Here is a 22,861-nt window from a genome sequence, read left to right as displayed (position 1 = left end):
GAAACATTTTCTCGTCAAGAAAGTGTTCCCCACTGTTGGCAGTGGATAGAGTGAAGAGCGATTGTTAAGAGTGTTATTTTATGGGCACTAGCTTAATACTGTTTCATCAACAAAGTGCAGAAGTTACAAAGGAGGTTTGATTAAAGGTTGCCAAAAAGCATCACTGTAATTTCACATTCCATCACAGGCAGGGGTGCAGAGGGGGAGCTGGGCCTCACCCTGCCTTTTTTGAGCACCCAGGATTCCCACTGAAGACAAGGGAAGTCTGGGTGCATCAGAAATGCAGGGTTGGGTTCCTATAATGAATGTGGGCCAGATGTAGGGTACCCCAGATGCCTGCAACTCATTGTAGTGGTGCATTAGTGTACAGCTAGTTTTGTAAATTAAGTCCCACTACGAATGTGGTGAACTGCACCTAGAATTGTGACAAAACTCAAGGTCTGTGGGATCAAGACAGATAAGTAAAATGTACAAAGCCTGCTTGGAAGCATAATGGCTACTGCTCATGGCGTAAGTGCAAACAAGACTCCCCCTCCTTTCCAGGTGCTTCCAGAAGCTCAAGTCTCACAGCACAGTTCATGCCTCCTGCTATCTTGCCGGTATTGAAGAAACTATGGCCTCATGTCTGAAGCTACGTTAACATTTAAAATGCTACAGTGGCACAACTGCAGAGCCACCCCTGAACTGCTCCAGCACTACAGGGTAGCCCCTCACTACACCGACAGGAAGGGTTCTCCAGTTGCTGCAGTTAATCCACATCCCCGAGTGGTGGTAGCAAGATTGACAGAAGACAATTTCCAGTGACCCAGCTGCACTGGGGGTTAGGTTGACTTAACTACATCTCAGAGGTGTGGATTTTTTCACACCCTTGAGAGATGTAGCTATGCCGATGGAAGTTTCCAGCATAAACCAGTCCTAGCAGACACTATGCCATGAAGTACCCTAAGAAATTTCAATACAGAAGTTTGTACCCTGGTGCTAGTCATTCCTATATAGCCTGTTAATTAGGATAGTGTTAAAACTACTTTACCTTCGTCTGTTGAATAAAGGTGGCAGCATGTACGTAGAAAGCTCTGCAGATTTGCTTGCTTTTTTAAAGTGATCATAGAGCAGCACTCTTGCTCATGCTCTGTGCTGTTTGATGGCATAGGAAGGGTTCAGAACAGCGAATGTGAGACTGAAATCATGTAACGTGAGCATGGTGCCTCTCTGTGTTTAGAAATGCTCTCCCTGCGGCACAATCACTGTAACAGCCAAGTACCTCCTGCAAGTAAAACTGCCAAGGGCACCTCATGCTTCATTTCCTGCTGTCAAGGAGCAGGCTTGGGAGTGTTTGGGGACACTAGTATGAAAGGGAGGGTACTATTGCAAGAAAGCCTAATCAGGGAGGTAGGTTTTGGTTTTAGCTCTGAACACTTTCCGACCAAGGGAACTCACTCTTTTTGACAGTTTCCCGTAAGTTCAACAGTCCGTTCAAATTGTTTCACTGAATACATTAGCTTTCCCTTCACAGAACACCCCTTGGCAGATGTACATGCCAAACTAGTTACGAAAGTCGGTTTGAAGTACAAGGAAACAGAAGGGGGGTTCCAGTTAGCTGTAGGGTCCAATGCCAAATACGTGTGATATTGAGACCAGCCCCACTTCAGTTCCCATTGACTTCAAAAAGCACTGGATCTGGCCTGGTGTAAGTAAGACCTAAGTTACTTTGATAACGTAACTGCTTCTAAAGTGAGGGATTAAAGAGAGAAGGAGCTCAGCTACTGAAGTACTGCTTTTCAGCATCTCATCACATTTGAAGTGACAAGTTGCTTATGTTAGCCATCTTGCCGCATAACGAGTTATGAAAAAGAATTCCAGCTTCCAAAAAATCAGTTTGCCTTTTCATAAGAAATACAATTATTAGAAAGCCAAAAAGATATCACCAAGAACTAAGTGGCTTGGTGGGAAATTCAGGTCTCCAGTAAAGCACAGTTCTGCCCCACTGGTCTATCCACTGTAGTTCAGCAGACAAACCATAAAAAGACACTCAAAAAAGGCTACAATTTCTTCTCACTCAATGAACCAACAACAAACCCACAATATTGTATATTTTATTTAAATTAACAAAACTACATTTTTTCCAGGTTGCTTAAAGCATTTTCCAAAAAGGGAACATACAACGAACAATTTACTAAGACCCAGGGGCTATTTCTGGTGTGCAAGTGGCAGTTAGTAGTTTAGTAAATATAAAGAGATATCTACACCACAGCAGACTTGTTAGTGTTGGACACACGAGATTTGGTTTTGAAGCTGCAATGAGTCTTTTGTAAATCAATCTTTACAACATGCAATGTTACACTATACTATAAAAGAAATCAGGATGAATTTATTCTAGGTACATAGATATTAGATAAAAAACTAAAGTTAAAGTAGGTTAAGGTTGCAGAGTCAAGCTCTCAAAAGTTGTGAAATGCCAGAATTGAGAATGGAAGTGCTCTGCCCCCTTGGGAATATGTGTGTTATGTTACAGTCTTTAATTATATGCTTATCTATATTTTCTCCAGAGGACCCCTGTCTCATTATGTGAGCATATATTTATTCAATATCTTCTTTTATTCTCCTCAGTGTGGGTCCAGGCTGTATTTGACAAAACCCATCCAAACTCTGCACTGGATACAAAATTAATAATTTCCTCCTAGGGCTCTCAGAGTGCTTCAAACATTAATACATTCACACACACACACCCCTCTCACAGAGGTGGCATTTACCCATTTACGGATGGGGAACTGAGGCACAGAAATTATGGAGAAAATTGTCAAAGTTCCATTAATTTTTGGTACCGAATTTGAGAAGCCCAGAGCCTTGTTTTTAGGAGATTTCGCATTTTCATAGCACTTTACAATCTATGCTCAAAGCAGAGCACCACTCGATTTCAGTTGGAGCACTTAGCACTTCTGAAAATTCGGTCCTAGGTATCTCAAGGTGAGCAGCCAGAAACTGAAACACACACATTTAGTGATGGGGATGCTACAGACAGCAGTGTCCTTCACTACACATCCCTGACTTATCCCCACAGCAGGTCCATCGTCTGCACTGGATAAGGCAGAGGGGGCCTATGGGGAGCAGGAAATAGTGCGAGATCATTAATTAAAAAATACATCATAATGTATATGTCCAAGAGAGTCATATTAAGGTTACACAGGCAAGCTTAATTCTGGCATTTCCTAACTGAGTGCTTGACTTTGCAACCTTAGCAATACTGTAGTTTGTGTGTGATTTACCAGGCTTTTTTTTTAAAAAAAAAAAAAAGCCAACTGAAAATGATTGTGCCCTCCTCTGTCCATGGCAACTGGGAGCTGCAGGGTGACCATATTTCCCAAAGAGAAAATGGGACACCCCAGCCATTTGTCCAAAGTGATCCCCCTCTCCCCATGCAAGGCTGTCACTTGTCACTGGAACCCTGCCAGGGCCCCACTGCCTGTCAGCTCCAGAGTCCTTCAGCCCCTTGGGCTGAAGCAGAGAATGTCTCAGAGGTCTCTGGAAGTCACGGATTCTGTGACTTCCATGACCTCAGTGACAAACAGACTTATTATGCATGAATCAGCAGATTTGGAACCTTTCGATTCACAGCACAAACCTCTATTACTTGAGCAATGGATAGCAGTCGACTGTCATCCTCAGCATGGACCAAGCTCTACAGAGGGATGAGACACAAACTTTGCCAGGAGTTTCAAAAGATATTTGCGGACAGCAGAAATAAGAGACTCAGGAATCCATTCTAAGCTCTGGAATAGCATGCACTCGAGTGGGCACAGACCCTTCTGCCCATCTCTCTCAGCCTCTCCCCTTCTGCCCCAGTCCCCTCCAACCCATGCCTGTCTTAGTTTTCCTCTCTTGCTCACCTCAGCTCTAGCTCTTCCTCCTACTCTCCCACACACCCCCAATCCACATGGATCCTAGTCCACTCCCTCTCCCTCCAGGTCTGGATCATCCCCTCTGCATTTGAAATCAGGCTGTTTCCTCCTCCACACTGCCTGGGCATTAGCAGGGAGAACACAGGACTTAATACGGTGTGCAGCACTACGGCATCCTGCAGCAGCCAAGAGCAGCAATTGCAGGGAAAGTCCTGCTCAACCGTGCAGTCTTCTGCAGGACATTGCCAGAACTAAACTCCCCAGAGAGTCTAAGAACTGGTTAGGAAGTTTGGCCAAGTTACTAGACACTGAAAAACACTGGTTCTCACATGTTCAGTGCCGATTTGGCAGCTAAGTTCTCCAGACATTCCACCTCTGCTGAGTATGTTCCATGCTAGTGCTGCAGGCATCGAGTAGGAGTTGCCCTGCAACTGCTCCTCCCAGCTGCTGCAGGATCCTGTGCCCAGTGCCACAGCAACAGAGGAGGGAGACAGTCTCTCCTGTGTCCTCAGTGCTCCCTCTCCTGACACCCAGGCATCATGGATGAGAAAGAGCCATCACTGGAATGCAGAGGAATGAGAAATGGAGGAAGGAGGGGTGGGGAGAGAAGGGGGTTCAGGAGCCCAATGGGTGTGGGGCAGATAGGAGGATACAAAAAAGTTGCAGGACACAAGGGCAGAAAGGTCTATAACCACTGGAGTATACTCCCCTCCAGGACTTGGAAAAGAATCCAGGAGTCCAGAGTTTCTACATTCCTCTGTCAGCAAATAGCTGTGAAACCTACTAGTAAAGTGTGCATCTCTCCCGTCTTTAGTGCCTAGTTCACACATCAGGTAACAGCCTACTACTGCTACCAGTCACTGTTAGCTTAAGTGGCAGAGGTCTGTGCTACAGATCTAAAGGTTTGAACCCTGCTAGTGACCCAACTGGGGGGAAGGGGGAGAGGGCGTCAATATGGTTAGATACAGAATATAATTTTGTGTTTTCTGTGTGTTTATGAGGAAATTGCACACCAAAGAAAACAAAATACTAAATACCTCCTCTTAAGTGAGCACTGTCCATTTTGTGCATTAATGAGGCAGGAGTCCTGTGTAAAAACCCCAGTAATTAAAGACTATCATCCTGCATACACACAAGTATTCAAATTAAGGTTCCGCAGGCAACATTAATCCTGGCTTTTAACTCTTGAAGGTTTCACTTTGCACCCTTAGTGTTCATTTAGCGTGTCTACGTAAAATATAGACTACATATCCTGCCCTCCCCCAGAGATAATATACCATATTAAAGAGAGTTTACAGAGGTTCTATTTTAGTGCCACTGCTCAGTGAACACACTATAAATACTGGGCTTTTGTAGAGTTACTTCTGATGTGTCCTCAAGGAGGCTGTTGTCTCAATCTGTGTATTGTACTTCATTGTGTTTGTCCAAAGTGAGGTGTTCCAGGAGTTACTCCTGAGCCTCCTTGCGAGCCAGCTTATAAATCTCGGTTGGCCCGTCCACATGGGTGATGGTGGTGGTGAGCTGAAGCTCCTCCCCACTACTTACTCCCAGGTCACCTGAAATACAAAGCTACATTTCAGCTTGATGCACAAAGGAGGACCTGGGAACTAGAGAGTGACTGCCAGGTTAAATTTCCCTAGAGTTTGGGTTTTGGAAAGAATAAGCTTTTCTAAAACTGAGGACTACGAAGGGTTTCCATGTAGTCAGATTCATTTGAAGAGAAGAATGTTCCCTTGCAGCGGTTTCAGTCCAAAACAAACACACACTGTTACATGAGCTAATGATGAAGAGCCACTGTGTTACTGAAAGATATTCCAAGGAAACCAACTGTAAACTCAGTAAACAAACTATTTAGTTCCATTCCTCAGTCTTGTCTTTCACTTCCTCCACCACAGCTACACAATGCTGTCCCCAGGCTATTTCAAGTTAGTATTCATATGCAATTAAGAGCCACACCAAAGCCCAGTTTACCATTTGATTGATCTTCACCATAATTCTTGTGTGATGGAGCATATAGGAACATAAGAGCAAAGACGTAAAGGTTCCACATCCCGTAGATGCCAGTGAAGAAGGCACTGTTCACTTGTATTGTGAAGTCCCCCCATTTCCAATGGCCTTCAGTCACCTGTCCACGAGAAAGCAGAGATTCAATAGGGACAGATAGATAAAGAGAATTCTCCTATAATGAGCAAACACCTACAAAGCAAATATGTTTCTAAGAGCAGCTACATAGAAATCTGAAATTAAGACAGAATGAAGTACATGGACAATTCATGTCCAGACAAACACATCAAAGTAAAGCCTATACTAAAAAGTCTCTTCCCCTGCCACCAGTCTATAAGGAATGGCACATGCAACAACATTCATATTAGAAACTTTATTCATCTTTGGTTTTTTAAAAACTAACAAAATTTAATCTCAGAACATTCAAGTTAGATCATTCCAGTCATTCAAGACTTTAGTGAGAGGATAATCATATTCAAGCAGTACCTGGGAGACTAGCTATATCTGAAAACTTTAGAGGGTCTATAAATAAACCTTTTATAGAAGAAAACAGCATGAATAATGCAAAGATCTAATGGCATCCAACATGTCTCACTGCTTCTGTCTCACGGCAGAGACCTATGCCTGATAGCACTAGTTCCAGATATAAAGAGAAAGACAGGAGACTCTATGGAGAGTTAAGAAAACAGTAATTTAATATTAATCTTTTGAAAACAATGAAATGCATGAGCTGTGCACCTTAAGACTGCCTTCCATTTTAAAGCCAAATGAACAAGCCATTTGGGGCCATACCCTACCATTGACTTTAAATCAGAATTCCCCATAGAAAACAAGGGTGCTCTGCTTTAAAGAAAGAAAGACAGTGGCAGAACAGAGTCTTTAAACAAACAAAAATACCAAACTTGATGCAAGTAACCAGACAAAATGATTTGACAGATTTGAGGTAGACCTTCAAACCAACTGCTTCAATTGAACAGATTTTTAGATCAGAGTTATCTTACCATGCCAATCAAACTACGGCATTGTTTTCATATGCAAAGGGAACACAGAGACTAGATTCTCTAACATAGTATGTCTGAGGGTACTTCTGTGCATGACTCAACAGTAGTAGTAAAACTGGCAAGAAAATAAAATCCCTTTGTGTGAAAAAATTTCACCTTTTTGAAAAAGTTTTCATCACAAGCAGAGATGAAACATCCAAAATTTTTTTCACAGGAAAGGATTTCAAGAAAAACTCCATTTTGCTTCTCCCAAAACCGAATCTTTCAGCTGCCCATCATCAGTTTTGCTTTCTGCCTGCAGTGAAGCTGACCCGCTCCTCCCAATTCCTGCAGCCAAAGAACTGGGGCTCTCAGTCCCCCTCCACCCCAGTGCCTAGCTGGGGAGATGTCTTTTCAATTTCACCTACAGAAAAGAAGCCCCCCCCAAGCAAAACTGAAATTGTCCTACAACTGACATTTTCCTTGGGAAAAGAGCATTACTCTTTAGAAAATTCAGACGAAAAAGTTTCAGAACAGCTCTACTTTCAAAGTAGAAAGGAGTTTGACTATTTTATAACTTGTAAGGGTGTATCCATTGTATTTCTTCAACTAAAGCCTGCATGTTTATGTACAATTGCGATTGCCGCCTTACACCTGAGGCCAATAAAACATCTTAACAATGGAAAGTCATCTTGGGAGGCTGTAGTCCTGGGAACTGGTCAGGAGAGTGAAGGGGTTTATTCTCAGAAGAATATTGTGGGGTAGACCTTCAAGAGGGTGCATGGTGTTTTACCTGTGCAACTTAAAACATAGCCGAATACCCTATAGTTTTATTATACTTATATATCTAGATCTATAGGCTAAATCCACGTTCAGAGGGAAGAGAGCACACTCTCGCTTTCTTTCCTCTCCTCCCCCTCCCCAAAAAACCAAACAGTTAGAGCATTTAAGACTACAAAATCAAGCACTCAAAAGTTAAACACCAGAATTAAAAAAAAATCACAGACACACACACCCCAGACAAGTTCATGGAGGACAGGTCCATCAACGGCTATTAGACAGGATGGGCAGAGATGGTGTTCCTAGACTGTTGGCTAGAAGCTAGGAATGGGCAATATGGGGGTGGATCACTTGATTACCTGTTCTGTTCATTCCCTCTGGGGCATCTGGCATTGGCCACTGTCAGAAGACAGGGTACTGGACCAGATGGACCACTGGTCTGACCCAGTATGGCTGTTCTTCCAATTAAGGTTTCCTATGCAACCTCAATTCAGCCCCCTTGTGAACATGTATTATGAAACAGTCTGTAATTGCATCCTCACATATTAGAGAGATTTTCAAAGAAAAAGGTCACCAGAATTTTTTTTTTTTAAACATGGAAACCCGGCCCCACCACACCACCACCACCTTCATATTGCAAATGGTTAAACTATTTTGCCTCAAATCTGGGGGCGGCGGGGAAGCTGTCCTGAGGCAGGTGTCAGAGTAGCAGCCGTGTTAGTCTGTATTTGCAAAAAGAAAAGGAGTACTTGTGGCACCTTAGAGACTAACACATTTATTTGAGCATAAACTTTCGTGAGCTACAGCTCACTTCATCGGATGCATTCAGTGGAAAATACAGTGGGGAGATTTATATACACAGAACATGAAACAATGGGTGTTACCATACACACTGTAACGAGAGTGATCAGGTAAGGTGAGCTATTACCAGCAGGAGAGCGGGGGTGGGGGTGGGACTTTTGTAGTGATAATCAAGGTGGGCCATTTCCAGCAGTTGACAACAACGTCTGAGGAACAGTGGGGGCGGGGCAGCGGGCGCAAAGTGGGGGAATAAATATGGGGAAATAGTTTTACTTTGTGTAATGACCCATCCACTCCCACTCTTTATTCAAGCCTAAGTTAAATGTATCCAGTTTGCAAATTAATTCCAATTCAGCAGTCTCTCATTGGAGTCTGTTTTTGAAGTTTTTTTGTTGAAGAATTGCCACTTTTAGGTCTGTAATCGAGTGACCAGAGAGATTGAAGTGTTCTCCAACTGGTTTTTGAATGTTATAATTCTGGATGTCTGATTTGTGTCCATTTATTCTTTTACTTGGAGACTGTCCAGTTTGGCCAACGAACATGGCAGAGGGGCATTGTTGGCACATGATGGCATATATCACATTGGTAGATGTGCAGGTGAACGAGACTCTGATAGTGTGGCTGATGTGATTAGGCCCTATGATGGTGTCCCCTGAATAGATATGTGGACACAGTTGGCAACGGGCTTTGTTGCAAGGATAGGTTCCTGGGTTAGTGGTTCTGTTGTGTGGTGTGTGGCTGCTGGTGAGTATTTGCTTCAGGTTGGGGGGCTGTCTGTAAGCAAGGACTGGCCTGTCTCCCAAGATCTGTGAGAGTGATGGGTCGTCCTTCAGGATAGGTTGTAGATCCTTGATGATGCGTTGGAGAGGTTTTAGTTGGGGGCTGAAGGTGACAGCTAGTGGCATTCTGTTATTTTCTTTGTTGGGCCTGTCCTGTAATAGGTAACTTCTGGGTACTCTTCTGGCTCTGTTCCTCAGACGTTCTTGTCAACTGCTGGAAATGACCCACCTTGATTATCACTACAAAAGGTTCCCCCCCACCCTGCTCTCCTGTTGGTAATAGCTCACCTTACCTGATCACTCTTGTTATAGTGTGTGTGGTAACACCCATTGTTTCATGTTCTCTGTGTATATAAATCTCCCCACTGTATTTTCCACTGAATGCATCCGATGAAGTGAGCTGTAGCTCACGAAAGGTGATGCTCAAATAAATGTGTTAGTCTCTAAGGTGCCACAAGTACTCCTTTTCTTTTTGTCCTGAGGCAGACACTCAGTATGAAAAATTTCAACCCAAACAGTTAACTTTTTGGCAAACTTAAACAACTGACAACAGGGTCTTATAATGGGAAAGATCAGGCAGCCTTAATAATAAGCAGACGCTACCAGCCCAGCTTACAATCTATGCATTCCCGTGTCCTCTGTACTAGGATATAACCAATATGTTGGCTACTTAGGAATTTGGATACTGCACTCTCTCATACCCAGTTTGGTTTCAGCACACTCACCTGACTGACAATGAAGAAGATGATAGTCATTGCTGCACAGGCCAGAGTGATGAGCATCAAGAACTTGAACCTAAAAATCAGCCCCTATTTAGAGAGAGGACACTGGTCATCGTAACGGAACAGACAATCCCATTTCAATTTTTGGCTTCTACAAGATGGAAGTTGGAAAAAAGATTAGTCCAAAACCACAAAACCCACAACCACCCACTCGCTCCTTTGTCCTACACTGGTGACAGCCAGTATTCTCTGTTCCCCACACGTCTGCATTCCTGCCAGTTACATTGTGTGGGGTGTAGAGGTCTTGACTGCTACTGCTTTCCATTACATTTGCTCCTGTGAAATTAAACGGATTTACTTAGAGCTAATGTGAAGGAAACACTTGAGTTTAAGCAACAAGGTTTCATTAAATTAACAGCACGTTTGATAGTCTGTGGCTTCCTTGATAAATCAGATATGCTTTCTTTCTAGAACATATATCTGTGATGAGGGTTTGTTAGGTTATACCAGGAGTGATCTACTTTACAAATGTTTTCTGTTTCTGTAAGTGTAACGAGTTCATGTGAGGAGAGTGCAAACTTTCCTTATCTAATTTTCTTTGGCTGAGAATTTAAGGCGACTAAATGAATATTGGATTGTAGATTAAAGACATCAAACAAATGACATAAATTTACATGGTTTGGGGGGGCTTATCACAGACCTTGTTTGCTTTTTTAAATCTGTTTTGAATTTAACAAAGACAGATTTTAGTTATGTTAGTTTTGAATCACACTGACTCGGGCACCTTGGGGGAGTGAGGACATTTTACAAGTTAGTTTGTGCACAGCTGCTATTGTGCAGCAGGTGGGCTGAGGTGGCAAGACTGAAGGCCTCAGGGCAAGGACTATCTTTTTGTTAAGCGTTTGCACAGTGCCTAGAGCAGTGGAGCCCTAAGCTCTATTGCAACACAAATTCATAATACCGGTGCCATGCTTTTAACTCAAGGAAAAAGATGAAAGAAGAGCTAAGACTTCGGGGAAATGTCTGCAAAAATCCAGATTTTCTTATTGGAACAAGTAATGTACCTTTTAATGAGTCACAAACAACCTGATTAGACACAGAATTTGACTCATCAGACCATTGTCTACCCAAGTTTTATGGACACAAATCTTTATCACCAAGACAACAACAGGCATTCTTGGCTTGACTGCAACTCTATCTTGGCTCCTTCTTCTGCTCCGCAACAGCAATTAAAGAGGAATGAGTACAGCTCTGACCAGAGGCCAGCATGGCCTAAGGAGAGGATGGCAAACCAGGAACTCTGGATTTTTAATCCTGTTCCGATGCAGACTCTCTTGAGTGGTTTGGGCAAGTCACATGAGCACCCTGCATCATTTTCCTCATCTGTAATAATAGTGCTTTACATCAGTAGATCTCAAAAGGTTTTACCACCTGGCCACACCACTCTGAAGAGAAACACAGAGTGGATTGGGAGTAAATGCCTACGAGTACATTGGGCAGATTAGTGTTTGTCAAGTACTTTGAAGACTGAAAGCATTAGGTGGGGGCTAAACATCAGAACGAAGAAAAGTTGACTGCCTTTTTGTGAACTGACATTAGGATGGTTTTGGCAGCATGAGAAAGCTGGTAAAATACGAAGTTTTCTAAATGATGGAAAAAAAGCTAATGAGGGTGGATACAGTTTTTCTGGTAGATTATCAGTAGCCTTTTTGGAATACTAAAGCAATGAGCGCATGAACATGCACAAGGGTTTAATCCAACAAGGGTTTTCTAACCTCATAATGAAGCCTGCGAGCCTTGCTCATTGCTGGGAGGCTGGATTGTTTCCCACTAATGTTTCTGAACACTTGAAACACCATGAAACACAAGAACAGGAAGTAGAGGCAAAGGCAGATTCCTGCAACTATAATAAATGCCATCTGAGCAGTAACGTTAAAGGAAACAGCTACTTGACAAAGCAGGAGATTGAAGAAAATATTATCCAGGTAATTAGAACTTTACAAAAGTAAACTAATTATTGCAATAATCCTAATTCAGGCTTCTAGTGTGTATTAAATAGAAGCTTCTGTCTCAGTGCTTCACGGTCCCTTCCCCAGCTCAGTCCCAGAGCCAACGCTCCGGTTGTTCCCCAAGCATTTAACATGGTGTTAACGAGGGATAAAATATTAAAACTCCTGCAGGCTAAAAAGGCTAAGCTGGAACTGTCACTTCTGCTCCGCTGGTATAAAGAGATGAGGCTTAGCAGAGAAGACGAGAAGTAATAACCAACCAACATGCGATCTAGGAGACTCCTGTAAGAGGACTGGGATGCTGAGGAAGTGAAACTAATCACATTACCTTATCTTAGCCTGGTAATAAAAATTAAATGCAGCTAAAAGCACTTCCAGCCTGACCAGGCAAATTTAAAAAGCAATTTGTATAAATGCTGTAGGACCACGCTTCCAAGTGTCAGCAATTAAATGAACTGCCCCAGAGAAAAACAGCTCTAGTTCAGACCAGGAGAAGAAACAGCACGAAGGGTGCAGTTTAGACAGGGTTCAGAGAGAACAGGATTTTTTCTAGAATCACTAACTCAAGATGTGCCATTTCCTAGACTTTCTGCAGTTTGAGGCAGATGCTAATTTTTCTAATAATTTCCATTATCTCAATACTAATCTCAGAATTCATTCTTGCAGCAAAATCTACAGGCTGCACTAGTATTTTATAGCAGTGTCCCCCTATAGAGCCATAAAGTTGTTCATTCAAAGGCAACTCTGGATCTTCTACTATATTCGAGTCAGAAACCAATTTCCTAGTCCCATCTTACCAAAGTGAACAGGCTTTTCATCAGGTTCCATAAGTACTTTGAGAAAGTGAAATTTTTAGTTACTAAAATGTATTTCTCACTCCAAAAACCTAACACAAAATAAATGCTACTGCATAAAAACAGAAGGATACAGCCAGCTCCGTGCCAACATCTGTGGTCCAGATACTGTAGAATGGATTTTTCAGTTGTACCCCTCTAAAAATAGGAGAGAATTCAGGGCAATCAGAATTCACGTGCAAAGAGTCAAAGATACAGTAAAATACACATTTCTATACAGCTAACTTAACAGTTTGGAAAAATGAGTAATGTTATTTTGCAGTTTGGGAGTATGTATGGAGGTGGGTGGGGAAACTTCAGTTTACATTCCAGTGGATGCATAATCTTACAAAAACTGTTCCAACACAACTTCACGGTACTATAAAAGCCAAAGGAAAAGCCTTCTTGTCTCTTTGCAAGAAAAATGGTGAAGCAAATGGTTGGACAGTTGCGGTCAGCATTGGGGGGGGAGGGGGTGTGTGTCCAAAAGTGACTTGTATCAGCTATGCAAGTCATAGCATTTTTAAAATATGCATTGTTTATGGTGTCAAGCACACTGGCTGAGAAGGAATTCTTGTCACTTGCACAGTATTAAACCTCCTTTTCAATTATGCAGAATTATAACGATTCCACATTGCTTCAAAAAAGCGTTCGTTGGAAATGGATAGGGTACAGCTAATAAAAATCTTCCCCATGTAAGTGTTAAGGCAGGAAAAAGGGATGAAACTTTCATATACAACAATATAAGAGACTGGGCTAACTTTTATGTCTTGATGACATGTACCAATGAAGCGATACTGTAAGGAATTGTATTTTAGCCCACAATGGGTACAGAGCTGGATAAGAGCCTCATTTAAAAAAAAAAAAAAAAGACAGGACTAGGTCTACTGCATTTTCATCCAGAAGCTCACTCACTGTTCCAATGCAGCTTTCTGAGATTACTCAATATACCCTTTGACCTACAAGTCAAAAAAAATTTTTTTTGTCCTGTGACAGGTAATATTTCCATGCTTTGTGAATTTATGTGTAGGCAGGCAAAGAGCTATCTTTTATCTCTTTCTCTCACTTTCAGTCATTTTCCAGTAAGAAGTCTACTTTTAAGTAATGCAATCTAATCTAGAAGGGAAAACTTAAATTGGGGAAATTGCTACTGGGATGTCTAAGAAATTGAACTCTGGGCCTGGAGGAAATTGAGTTATAAGAGGGCTAATGACTTGAATACCTAGTCTGAGGAAAAGGGACTTGCCATTCCTTTCCCCAAGGAGCACAGAAAGGTGGCTGGTGAATACCAGTGTTGGCATGAGGAGACCCAAATGACCTGAAGAGTGCGAAGCCTTTGTACCAACTTTTCAATCCTTGTCTCAATAAAGCTATTAGAAAAAGGCAAACCAACATGGACTCAGTGTAAAAATCGATTGTATCCCCCTGTAAAATTGTATGCCCCTGTAAAAAGAGGGCAGCACCTGAGATCAGAGCACAATTGTATTATCACTACAGAGTGTAAGAGAAAAAAAAAGTCTCCCTTACCTCTCGCACATGTCAAAGATGAAAAGGCAGAAGGCACCAACAGCTATGGGCCCAACCTGTTTCCAGTACCCAGAAAAACGATTTCGTTCATTTTGATCCTAATGAATCAAGCCATGATAAAAAAAAGTTAATTTATGGAAGGGGGGAAAAAAAGTGACTGAATTATGCACGCACAGTGAGGCTGATAGCAAAGGACATTCCTAAGTCAAGAAAGAGGTTACTTACTAGGTGCTGTTTTGTGTCAGCTCTGTGCATATCCATGGTGGGATATGGCATCTCAGATTTCGAGCTGCATAACTTCACGGGGAAGCCATGTTCATTGGAGGATACATGAAAGAGCTTGTGAGAGCGAGACATCATTGCCCTATCCCAGAGGTGGGCAAACAATGGCCCAGGGGCCGGATCCAGCCCGTCAGGGCTTTGGATCCAGCCCGCAAGATTATCACCCCCATGGTGCCGTGGTCCCCACGTCCCTGCTGGAAGCTGCCGGCACCACGTCCCTGAGGCCCCTTGGGAGGTGGGGTAGAGGGCTCTGTGCACTGCCCTCACCTCCAGGCACCGTCCCCCACAGCTCCTATTGGTTGGGAACAGGAAACTGTAGCCATTGGGAGTTTCGGGGGAGGTATACACAGGGGAGCGCAGTGCGCGGAGCCCTCTGCCCCCCACCCCCACCACAGCAGCCGCAGGGATGTGGTGCCAGCCGCTTCTGGGAGTGGCCCGGGGCCAGGGCAGGCATGGAGACTGTCTTAGCCCTGCTGCATGCCACTGCCACCCCAGAATCATTCCAAGTAAGCGGCACCCCGCAGCCCAACCCCCTGCCCTGAGCCCCCTTGTACACCCCAACCCCTGCCGCACCCCTCCTGCATCCCTGCCCTAAGCCCCCTGCCCCGAGCCCCTTCCTGCACACCGCACCCCAACCCCCTGCCCTATATTCATGGCCCTGCATGCAATTTCCCCACCCCGATGGGGCCCTCGGGCCAAAACCTTTGCCCACCCCTGCCCTGCCCTACCCTAATATGGGAATGCAGTCCCGCCCCCCAAACAACTGCCTCTGTTCCTTCTCCCAAACCACACAGTCCTGATGTCATACAGACTTCTGAGTAGAGGGGAAGGTGGGCAAGTAGTGAGAATGCACAGAGGTGACTCCCAAAGAAGAATTACTGATAAGTAACCTCTCAGCTTTGAGGGCATCTGTACATTTCTATTTGTGGGAAATTAACAAGCAGCATGTCCATCCGGAGGAAAGCAGGTGAGGAGTTCTGCTTAAACTTAGGACTTGTCTATGTGGTACATTAACAGGCAGTAGGGATCTTTAAGTGCCCATTAGAAGCGTCCACATGGGCCAGTTAGTTTGTGACATGCTGGTGTGATTTAGAATTTACACCCCACTGGTGTGGGCTAAAGCACCATGTAGCCAAGCCCATAGACTAACACTGTTCTGCCAGTCTGGGCACTGGAGCACTATGCGATTTCCAAGGAAGAGATCTGATGAAAAATGTGCACAACACTCCAAATTGTTGCTTTGCAAACATTTAGTTTCCACCAGGGAGCTTGTCTAAAGCAACCACTGATGCTGCATTTGCTCTTGGGGAGAGGGTTTTTAAAGCAGGAGATGCTCGTTTCCTAGCTAAGATGTATACATCTAAACCAGCGTGAAAGTCTGGTTGGTAACAGTTTCTCCCTAGCATTTATTCACATATGCTACAAACAACTTATCGGATTTCTAAAGGGAACAAGATACTCTTTACTCTATAGTCACACCCACCATCATATGCTCTCCACAAAAGATTATCCAAAATGACAGAAGCATGGCATAGAAGATTCCTTGTCGAATATCTCCAAAGAGCAACATCCAAGTCCAGTCAAATCCAATGGAAAACCACTCTACTGGGATGTTTATGAACGTCATGGAAATCCCAAGAGCAAAGATTACCCTGGAGAAGCAGACAGAACAGAATCCCTTTCTATTTCAAAGAAAGGACCAGGAGGACTAGGCCAAAGGAGCTCAAACTTCATGAAGAAGTAGAGGTTTCCTCCTTTTTGCCACGATACTTTCCTGTTGGCCCACCCACATAGCAGTATTGTTATCCTGTCTCCACAGAGACACCCTTAAGGAAGGGTGACTCAGTAACTGGCAAGAAATGTATCTATTTCAAACAAAGCTCATGCTTAGGAGTTAAAATGGAAAACCAGTTGCTGTTTTCAAAGGACTGGTTGGGCAGTCAAATTCTTATGGTGCTAATCCTACACATGCACCCACAGGCAGAGGGGACCCTGATGCAGCAGCCTAGGGCATTTCTGCCACATTAGGAGATCAGAATTTGGGGAGCTGACGCAGAGGGTACAGACACTGTCTGCTACACAGCCCTGCAGGGACTTCCCGTGCATCACCAAAAAGTTTTGGGAGGCAAATTCTGTGGCTCCATGATTGCTGTGAGAGAATGGCAGAAGGGTCTAGTCACTCACACACAGGAGGAATGTATCAGCTATACAGACTATTGCAGAACAAAGACTGCAACAGAGGTTGAAGAGCAGCTCTGCTGCCACATTGGCTTGGCAAAGAGTGGGGAAGGAAGGAAATTGGATCCACAGGGATTGCAATCTAGCACATGGCCAGTTTACCCAGGCTTTGCATGAGGCATACATTTTGGCCTAAATCTTATGTGTTTTCTGGATCACAGTGAGCTACTTGTCTACTCACTTTTCCAGCAGGACAGGAGCGCGTGTCATCATCGTGATCCGTCTCCAATACCAAACCATGATGATGAAGATGCTGGGCGTGAGGAAGGTTTTCATTGCAAACCATACCTTTGTAAAACCTCCATTTTGATGGATACCCTGAGGATACAAGTTTAAACGTGGGAGCTGTACAATATTTCACTTTCCTTATTTACAGACAAGATCAGATTTGCATTATCCTGTTATAGTCACAGGGCCTGACAGAAATTCCAATAGTCTGAACTACAGCCATTTAACATTAAAGAGTATTGCTTGTGAAATGCACAGCTGAAGTGTTTGACAAAATGGAGAGAGCTGTACACCGCTGTTTAATGTGTCCTGACCATTCAGTCCAAGTAGAATTTTTAGGACTCCTGATAACTAATGCAAATATTGCACTACTTCTGTTTTTATCAATTTCTGGTTATTTGGAAATCTGCTATTTTAGTACTGGTGTTTAATAGGTATATTTTTTTCATACAATTTAATCAATAAAAGTTGCCATGCATTTAAACAAAATTAATTTATTCAAACATGAAAATTAGTCAACTTAATATTAAATGAGGAATGGGGAGGGATGAGGACATACATGATGGTAACCCCAATAAATACTGGGAGCTAATAGGCAAATTGATCATTGCTCCAGAAATAGTTCCGATCAACAGCCAAAACAGTGAGAGCAGAGAGACCAGCTCTACTGCATTAAATGGTGGTAAACAGGAGAACCATTTTTAGGCTCTCGGCACCTTGATGGACAAAATTATCCAAGACTGAAATGGGGGATAGACAAAGACACTTGACACATTTGTTGAAATCAAAGGTGACAGGATTAAAAGAATTTCCTCTTCAAGTGCTATTATTCTAGGTCTCCTATTTCCTCTCATCCCTTATTTCAAGTTCTATGCCTAGAGTGGCCATGTAATAGGAGGCATATTTTTCCAGTTTAATTAAACTCTGATCCAAAGCCAGACTGTATGCAATAGAGAAATGTTAGTCGGGCATAGTAAAACTGCGGGCTTCTGGAGTCAATCAAGAAAGAGATTAGAATAGCAGTGAATTATCCTACAAGCGAAGTCAGCATGGTGGGAAAGGGGAGGGATAATAGCTAGAAGAGAATAGTCAAAGAAGAGATCCATTGGGAAAAGGGGCTGCACTGACAGTGGGAGTTATACAAGTTGACTGACCTTAGAAAATACGTCACTATGCTCTTACTAGGGAATAGAGCAATTGTGGTTTTGTACAGAACAGAGAAATGGGAAGGAGTTTTGCCATCAGTTATGGGTTACTTTACCACAGTAAAATCATAAGCCCAATAAAGGTTGGATTCTACAGGTATCCTCCCACCTTTGACACAGCAGTGAGTCTACATTAAACACCTACTCTAGAGGAGACGGGAGCCCAGAGCAAAGATAGAAATGAAACATGCACACTTACCACCAGGCGAACATCCTTTATTTCCCCAATTCCCACATTAATTAGTTTCCTTTCATTCACAGGGAGTCGAATGTTGAGGAGGTAGAATTTGTGAGCCACAGTTCCAATTTCCATGAAAGGGAGCACATCACAGTCATAGTATCGGCCTTCATGCTCTATGGTCTAGTGGAATAGCAGAGAGGGAAAATGCAAAGGGGTCAGCTTTGTTCACTTTTATTTGGACTTCTAAGATGATAAATCGATAGTTGTAAAGCAGTAACTAGTCCTTCCAGGGGCTCTAATTTGGAGATGTACAGCATAGACTTCTTGTTTCATCACATCCCAACCTTTCCCCTTTTAGGGAACTGGGAAGTAAGTACTAATAAATATAAAAAGAAAGCAAATCCACATGGAGAAGCAGTTCATTATGTATCAACCAGTTTTCTCTGAAAATATAAATTGATTAACATATTTTAGCCCTTTTCTTCCTGAACAGTAACAATTTGCTTCAATACTATAACTATTGCCCGTTTTAATCCGTGGCCAAAAAGAAGTTCATAGGTGTCACTATGCTATATGCTATGGTTACTCAGAACTTCCTGTGGTAGCAAGGGTAGGTTACAAATCCTCTTGGTCTAGCTTTTCTTAACAGAGTTAAAGGAGACTCTCTGTTAGCAGAACAGGGCTTGATGCATGGTTGAACAGTTCCAATTCCATCCAGTAGAGCCTATAGGTGCACATTCAACTAGCCAGTTAATTGCAGCATTAGTCAGTAATATCGGTACTGTTAAATTATTCCGCTTGTTTCACAGAGCAGATCACTACAATCCAATCAAGTGTACTTAGGCATGTTCATTTTAAAAGTTATTTTATTGTGTAGAAGTTTTAGAATGTAAGTCATGCATTTTTAATGTTCAATTTTCATACAGAAAGACTTACAAATAAATACAGGTAGTGAATATAATAAGTAATAGAAATTGTATTTAGACCCCTAGACCTAAAGTCTGTAATTGATATTGATTGTATTAAGCATTTAGACAAAAAATGTAAGCAGGAAGTAGTTATGCAGCATCTAATATTCAAATATCAGATGCTAAGAAGGGATAAGAGGTCTGTAATCAATTAACCAGCATGGTTTGTCAAACTGCCAGCAAAACCCTATTAATAGATCCATTGTTGCTTAATATTTATCAGGGTAGATTGATTTAAAAAAAAACAAAACCAAAAAAAACCTATGCTTCCCACTTGGTCACTTAAATCATGCTTAAAATAATTGATTTTCATTAACCTCTCCATTTGTACTTCAGTTAATTTTCTAAAGAAAGGTACATTTTCATTGGTTGATAACCATTAAAATGTGTTTATTTAAAATTAGATAGAGCCTTTACATTAGACTGGTACTTTTTTGCTACCTAGGAGGATACATTATAACTATATATATTTGTTTAAACAATTATATAGGTTGATATTTTCAGATTTTTAGTATGTTAGAAAATGATGAATGATATATTCCTTATTTACTGGCCGATTAAAGTTTTACTCAATGTACTTTTAATAAAACAACCTTAAAGTTTCGGATACATAATCTCTTATAAGATGTTTCACATTTTCAACTAAATGATTTATTAAAGGAACAGAGGGATTAACTGCAGCAAATTAATTAAAACTTTCAGGTGAGCCTGGAAAAATTTCAAATATGCTTAAGTGAAAGTGACTTGAGCTTAATTTCCTACTCACCTGAGGGCTGCTCTATACTAGAAAGTTAGGCCAACCTAGATACATTGTTTATGGGTGTGTAAAAGTCACACCTGAGAGAGACATAGTTAAGATACCTAAGCCACACAGTGTAGACAGCGCTAGATGGAAGAATTCTTCAGATGACCTAGCTACTACCTCTCAGAGAGGTGGATTTACTTTAGCAACAGAACCCTCCCTTCTGTCACTGTAGTGTTTCCACTGCCACAGTACAGTGTTTCTAGCGTAGACATACCTACCCTTGGTCTCATTTTCAAGAGACTGTTTCCAAAGTTTTTCCAACTTAAACTAGGAGATCTGATCCCCTTCCTTCTTATTCACAGCCTGGAAGAAAGAGAGACAAGTTTTCCTATTTTAACTCCCACTTGATTTTTCAACCTTGCATGAATTAGTTCAAATGAAGAAAATACTCCGTGCCTGCAGAAGAGGCTATTGCTGTCAAAAGCTGGTTTAGAACTTCAACAAACTATGGTTCCAAGTGCTTGGCTAGTGATATAAATCAATTAAGTGGTGTGACTTTCTTTTAAAAGATCAGCTGCAAACATTCACTGCTCGAATGGTTCATCTCCAGCCCCTCAATTTATTATGGTTGGCATGATTGATGGGTGAATATTTAGATATCTAGGTCATAGTAATCTGATCTTCAGCAGTTAGGCATCTACCCTGGTTGAGAATATTGGCAGGAAAATTAGGTGGAGTAAGTCCTTGATCCATCCGCTTCTTTACTGCCTGCACTCTCTTTTTTCAATGTCTAAGTACTTTCCAAATTTCAACAGCATCAGCAATACAGCAGCACTCTTTCTTCAGTTTGCCCAAGGCTATGGAAATAAATGGAATATACTGAATTCTACCACTTACATTTTCCCTTAAGTTTGATGTTGCCTACTTTGGCTGTGATAGTTCCATCTATTTTGTCATGCTTTTCTTCACAAATTGTCATCAGAATGGGCCAGTTCTTAACAAACAGCTTCAGACAGTCAACCAAGGAATTCCATCATGCATCTTGGGGGAGAACAAGTTTGGATCCTCCTGCTCTCTTCAGTGAAGCTGAGGCAAAGTGGTTGTTATGGAAGTATCTTGTAATTTCAACATGATTTTCCTTTATTCCTAGATTTGTACTTTGCTAAAAGATGCCTTAAATGAGCATTGCACCCATATGTCAAGTTTCAGGTTCCCTTCATTATCTTCTAGAATGCTTATCTTTTCTATGTTTGCAGCATTGACTGTGACAAAGCTACACACTTGAATTTTTGTTCAGTTTGTTACAACTTAATGAGAAACTAGATGGGCTCATTGAATGGTCCTGATGAAATGATGGTGTCTCCTGGAATCAGAGGCCTGGTCCCAATGCCTGTGATGACTTTGCCTTGCACCCAGTAACGCAGCCCGAGTCCACCACAGGATCATGTCCTTATTACAGTACATGACCTATTTGTGCCACATTTGTAAAAAACTACCTCAAAAGTTAGAATTGGAGAAAAGATCCTTCTTCATATAGAAAAGCAGACTTTAACTCAGAGTTTTAGATAGAGGCTCCATCAGGGATTCAGCATATTTATTATTTAAATGTTTTAAGAGCTTATCATAGTTTAGCCTTAAAACATATTTTGTATTAAAGTCACATTTCATTTTAAAACAGATTTAAAAAAAATTAGCAAAACAAGATCAGTTTGATTTTTAAATAAATAAGACCCTGGTATTTAATCACTTTTACTTAAATACAGTTATTTTATGCATTATTCCAGCTTGTATATGCAAGATGGCCATTAAATATAAACTCAGTACAATCCCTCAACAATCTCATAATCTCTGCCCCGCAGTCATTCTTTACCCTTCTCCTTAACCTCTCGCTCTCCTCTGGCTCTTTCCTCTCAATACAAGCATACTTTAGGCTCTCCCATCCTCAAAAGATATCCTTGACCTCTCTTGCCTCTCCAGCTACTGCCTCATCCACCCCCTTCATCCGCAAGCTCATCGATCAGATGTGCTGTCTACAAGCCCTGCTGGGAGTCTCTTCCAATTCCATTCTAGACCCTCTCCAATACAGCTTCCACCACTTGCACTCCACTGAAACAGTTCTCATTTCTCTAATGACCTCTTCCTACCCAAATTAGGATGGATTCTCTATCCTCAGTCTCCTTGACCCGTTGGCCACTTTCAAGAGGAGGAGCATGGTTGACTATGCTGAAGTTCTTGTCCTGGCTTTTGTGACTCTGTCCTTTCCAGGTTCTCCCTCCCTCTGATCAGCCTTCCGCATGTCATTTGAAAGATCCTTTTCCAACTTCAGGAGGAAGTAGGACAGGTCCCACAAGGCTTTGTCCAGGTCTTCTCCCTCTACACCTTGCCTCTTGGCAATCTCACTCATTCACAAATACAAGTTCCACCATCATTTCCCTGCTGATGCTCTCTCTATTTTAGAGAGTAAAATCTTAGCCGGTCTTTCAGACATTTCCTCATGGACTTCCAGCTGTCAGCTTAAGCTCAACATGACCAACACAGAGGTAAGCACTCTAGATAGACACAGATCCTCACATCCAGGCTAAGTTTGATCAGTTCTTCCTGCATAATATCTTGAAGATACAGTCTCTCCATCTGCACATCTAAGATTCTTGTCCAGATCTTCAACACCCTCTTCCCTACATTT

The 22,861-nt window shown here is 42.2% G+C and overlaps 1 protein-coding gene across 2 annotated transcripts in view; it reads right to left on the bottom strand.

Moving 5' to 3' along the window:
- Positions 1–3,280: 3,280 nt before the first annotated feature.
- The window catches only part of WLS (Wnt ligand secretion mediator), a 68,637-nt gene continuing 49,056 nt past the window's right edge, over positions 3,281–22,861 (bottom strand). Inside the window, exons 4-13 of one of the 2 annotated variants that reach the window (XM_073357379.1) lie at positions 18,484–18,645; positions 17,033–17,169; positions 16,097–16,265; positions 14,557–14,628; positions 14,332–14,429; positions 12,900–12,963; positions 11,738–11,881; positions 9,966–10,049; positions 5,868–6,021; positions 3,281–5,452 (exon numbers count right to left, since the gene is read on the bottom strand). In XM_073357379.1, the coding sequence (XP_073213480.1) occupies positions 5,343–5,452; positions 5,868–6,021; positions 9,966–10,049; positions 11,738–11,881; positions 12,900–12,963; positions 14,332–14,429; positions 14,557–14,628; positions 16,097–16,265; positions 17,033–17,169; positions 18,484–18,645 (1,194 nt within the window). In that variant the 3' untranslated portion in view covers positions 3,281–5,342. The remainder of the gene's footprint in view (positions 5,453–5,867; positions 6,022–9,965; positions 10,050–11,737; positions 11,882–12,899; positions 12,964–14,331; positions 14,430–14,556; positions 14,629–16,096; positions 16,266–17,032; positions 17,170–18,483; positions 18,646–22,861) is intronic. The other variant, XM_073357380.1, reaches the window with a different exon arrangement.

The sequence above is a fragment of the Lepidochelys kempii genome, chromosome 8 (assembly GCF_965140265.1).
Source record: "Lepidochelys kempii isolate rLepKem1 chromosome 8, rLepKem1.hap2, whole genome shotgun sequence".
Taxonomy (NCBI): domain Eukaryota; kingdom Metazoa; phylum Chordata; order Testudines; family Cheloniidae; genus Lepidochelys; species Lepidochelys kempii.
This window is presented reverse-complemented; position numbering and strand designations above follow the sequence as displayed.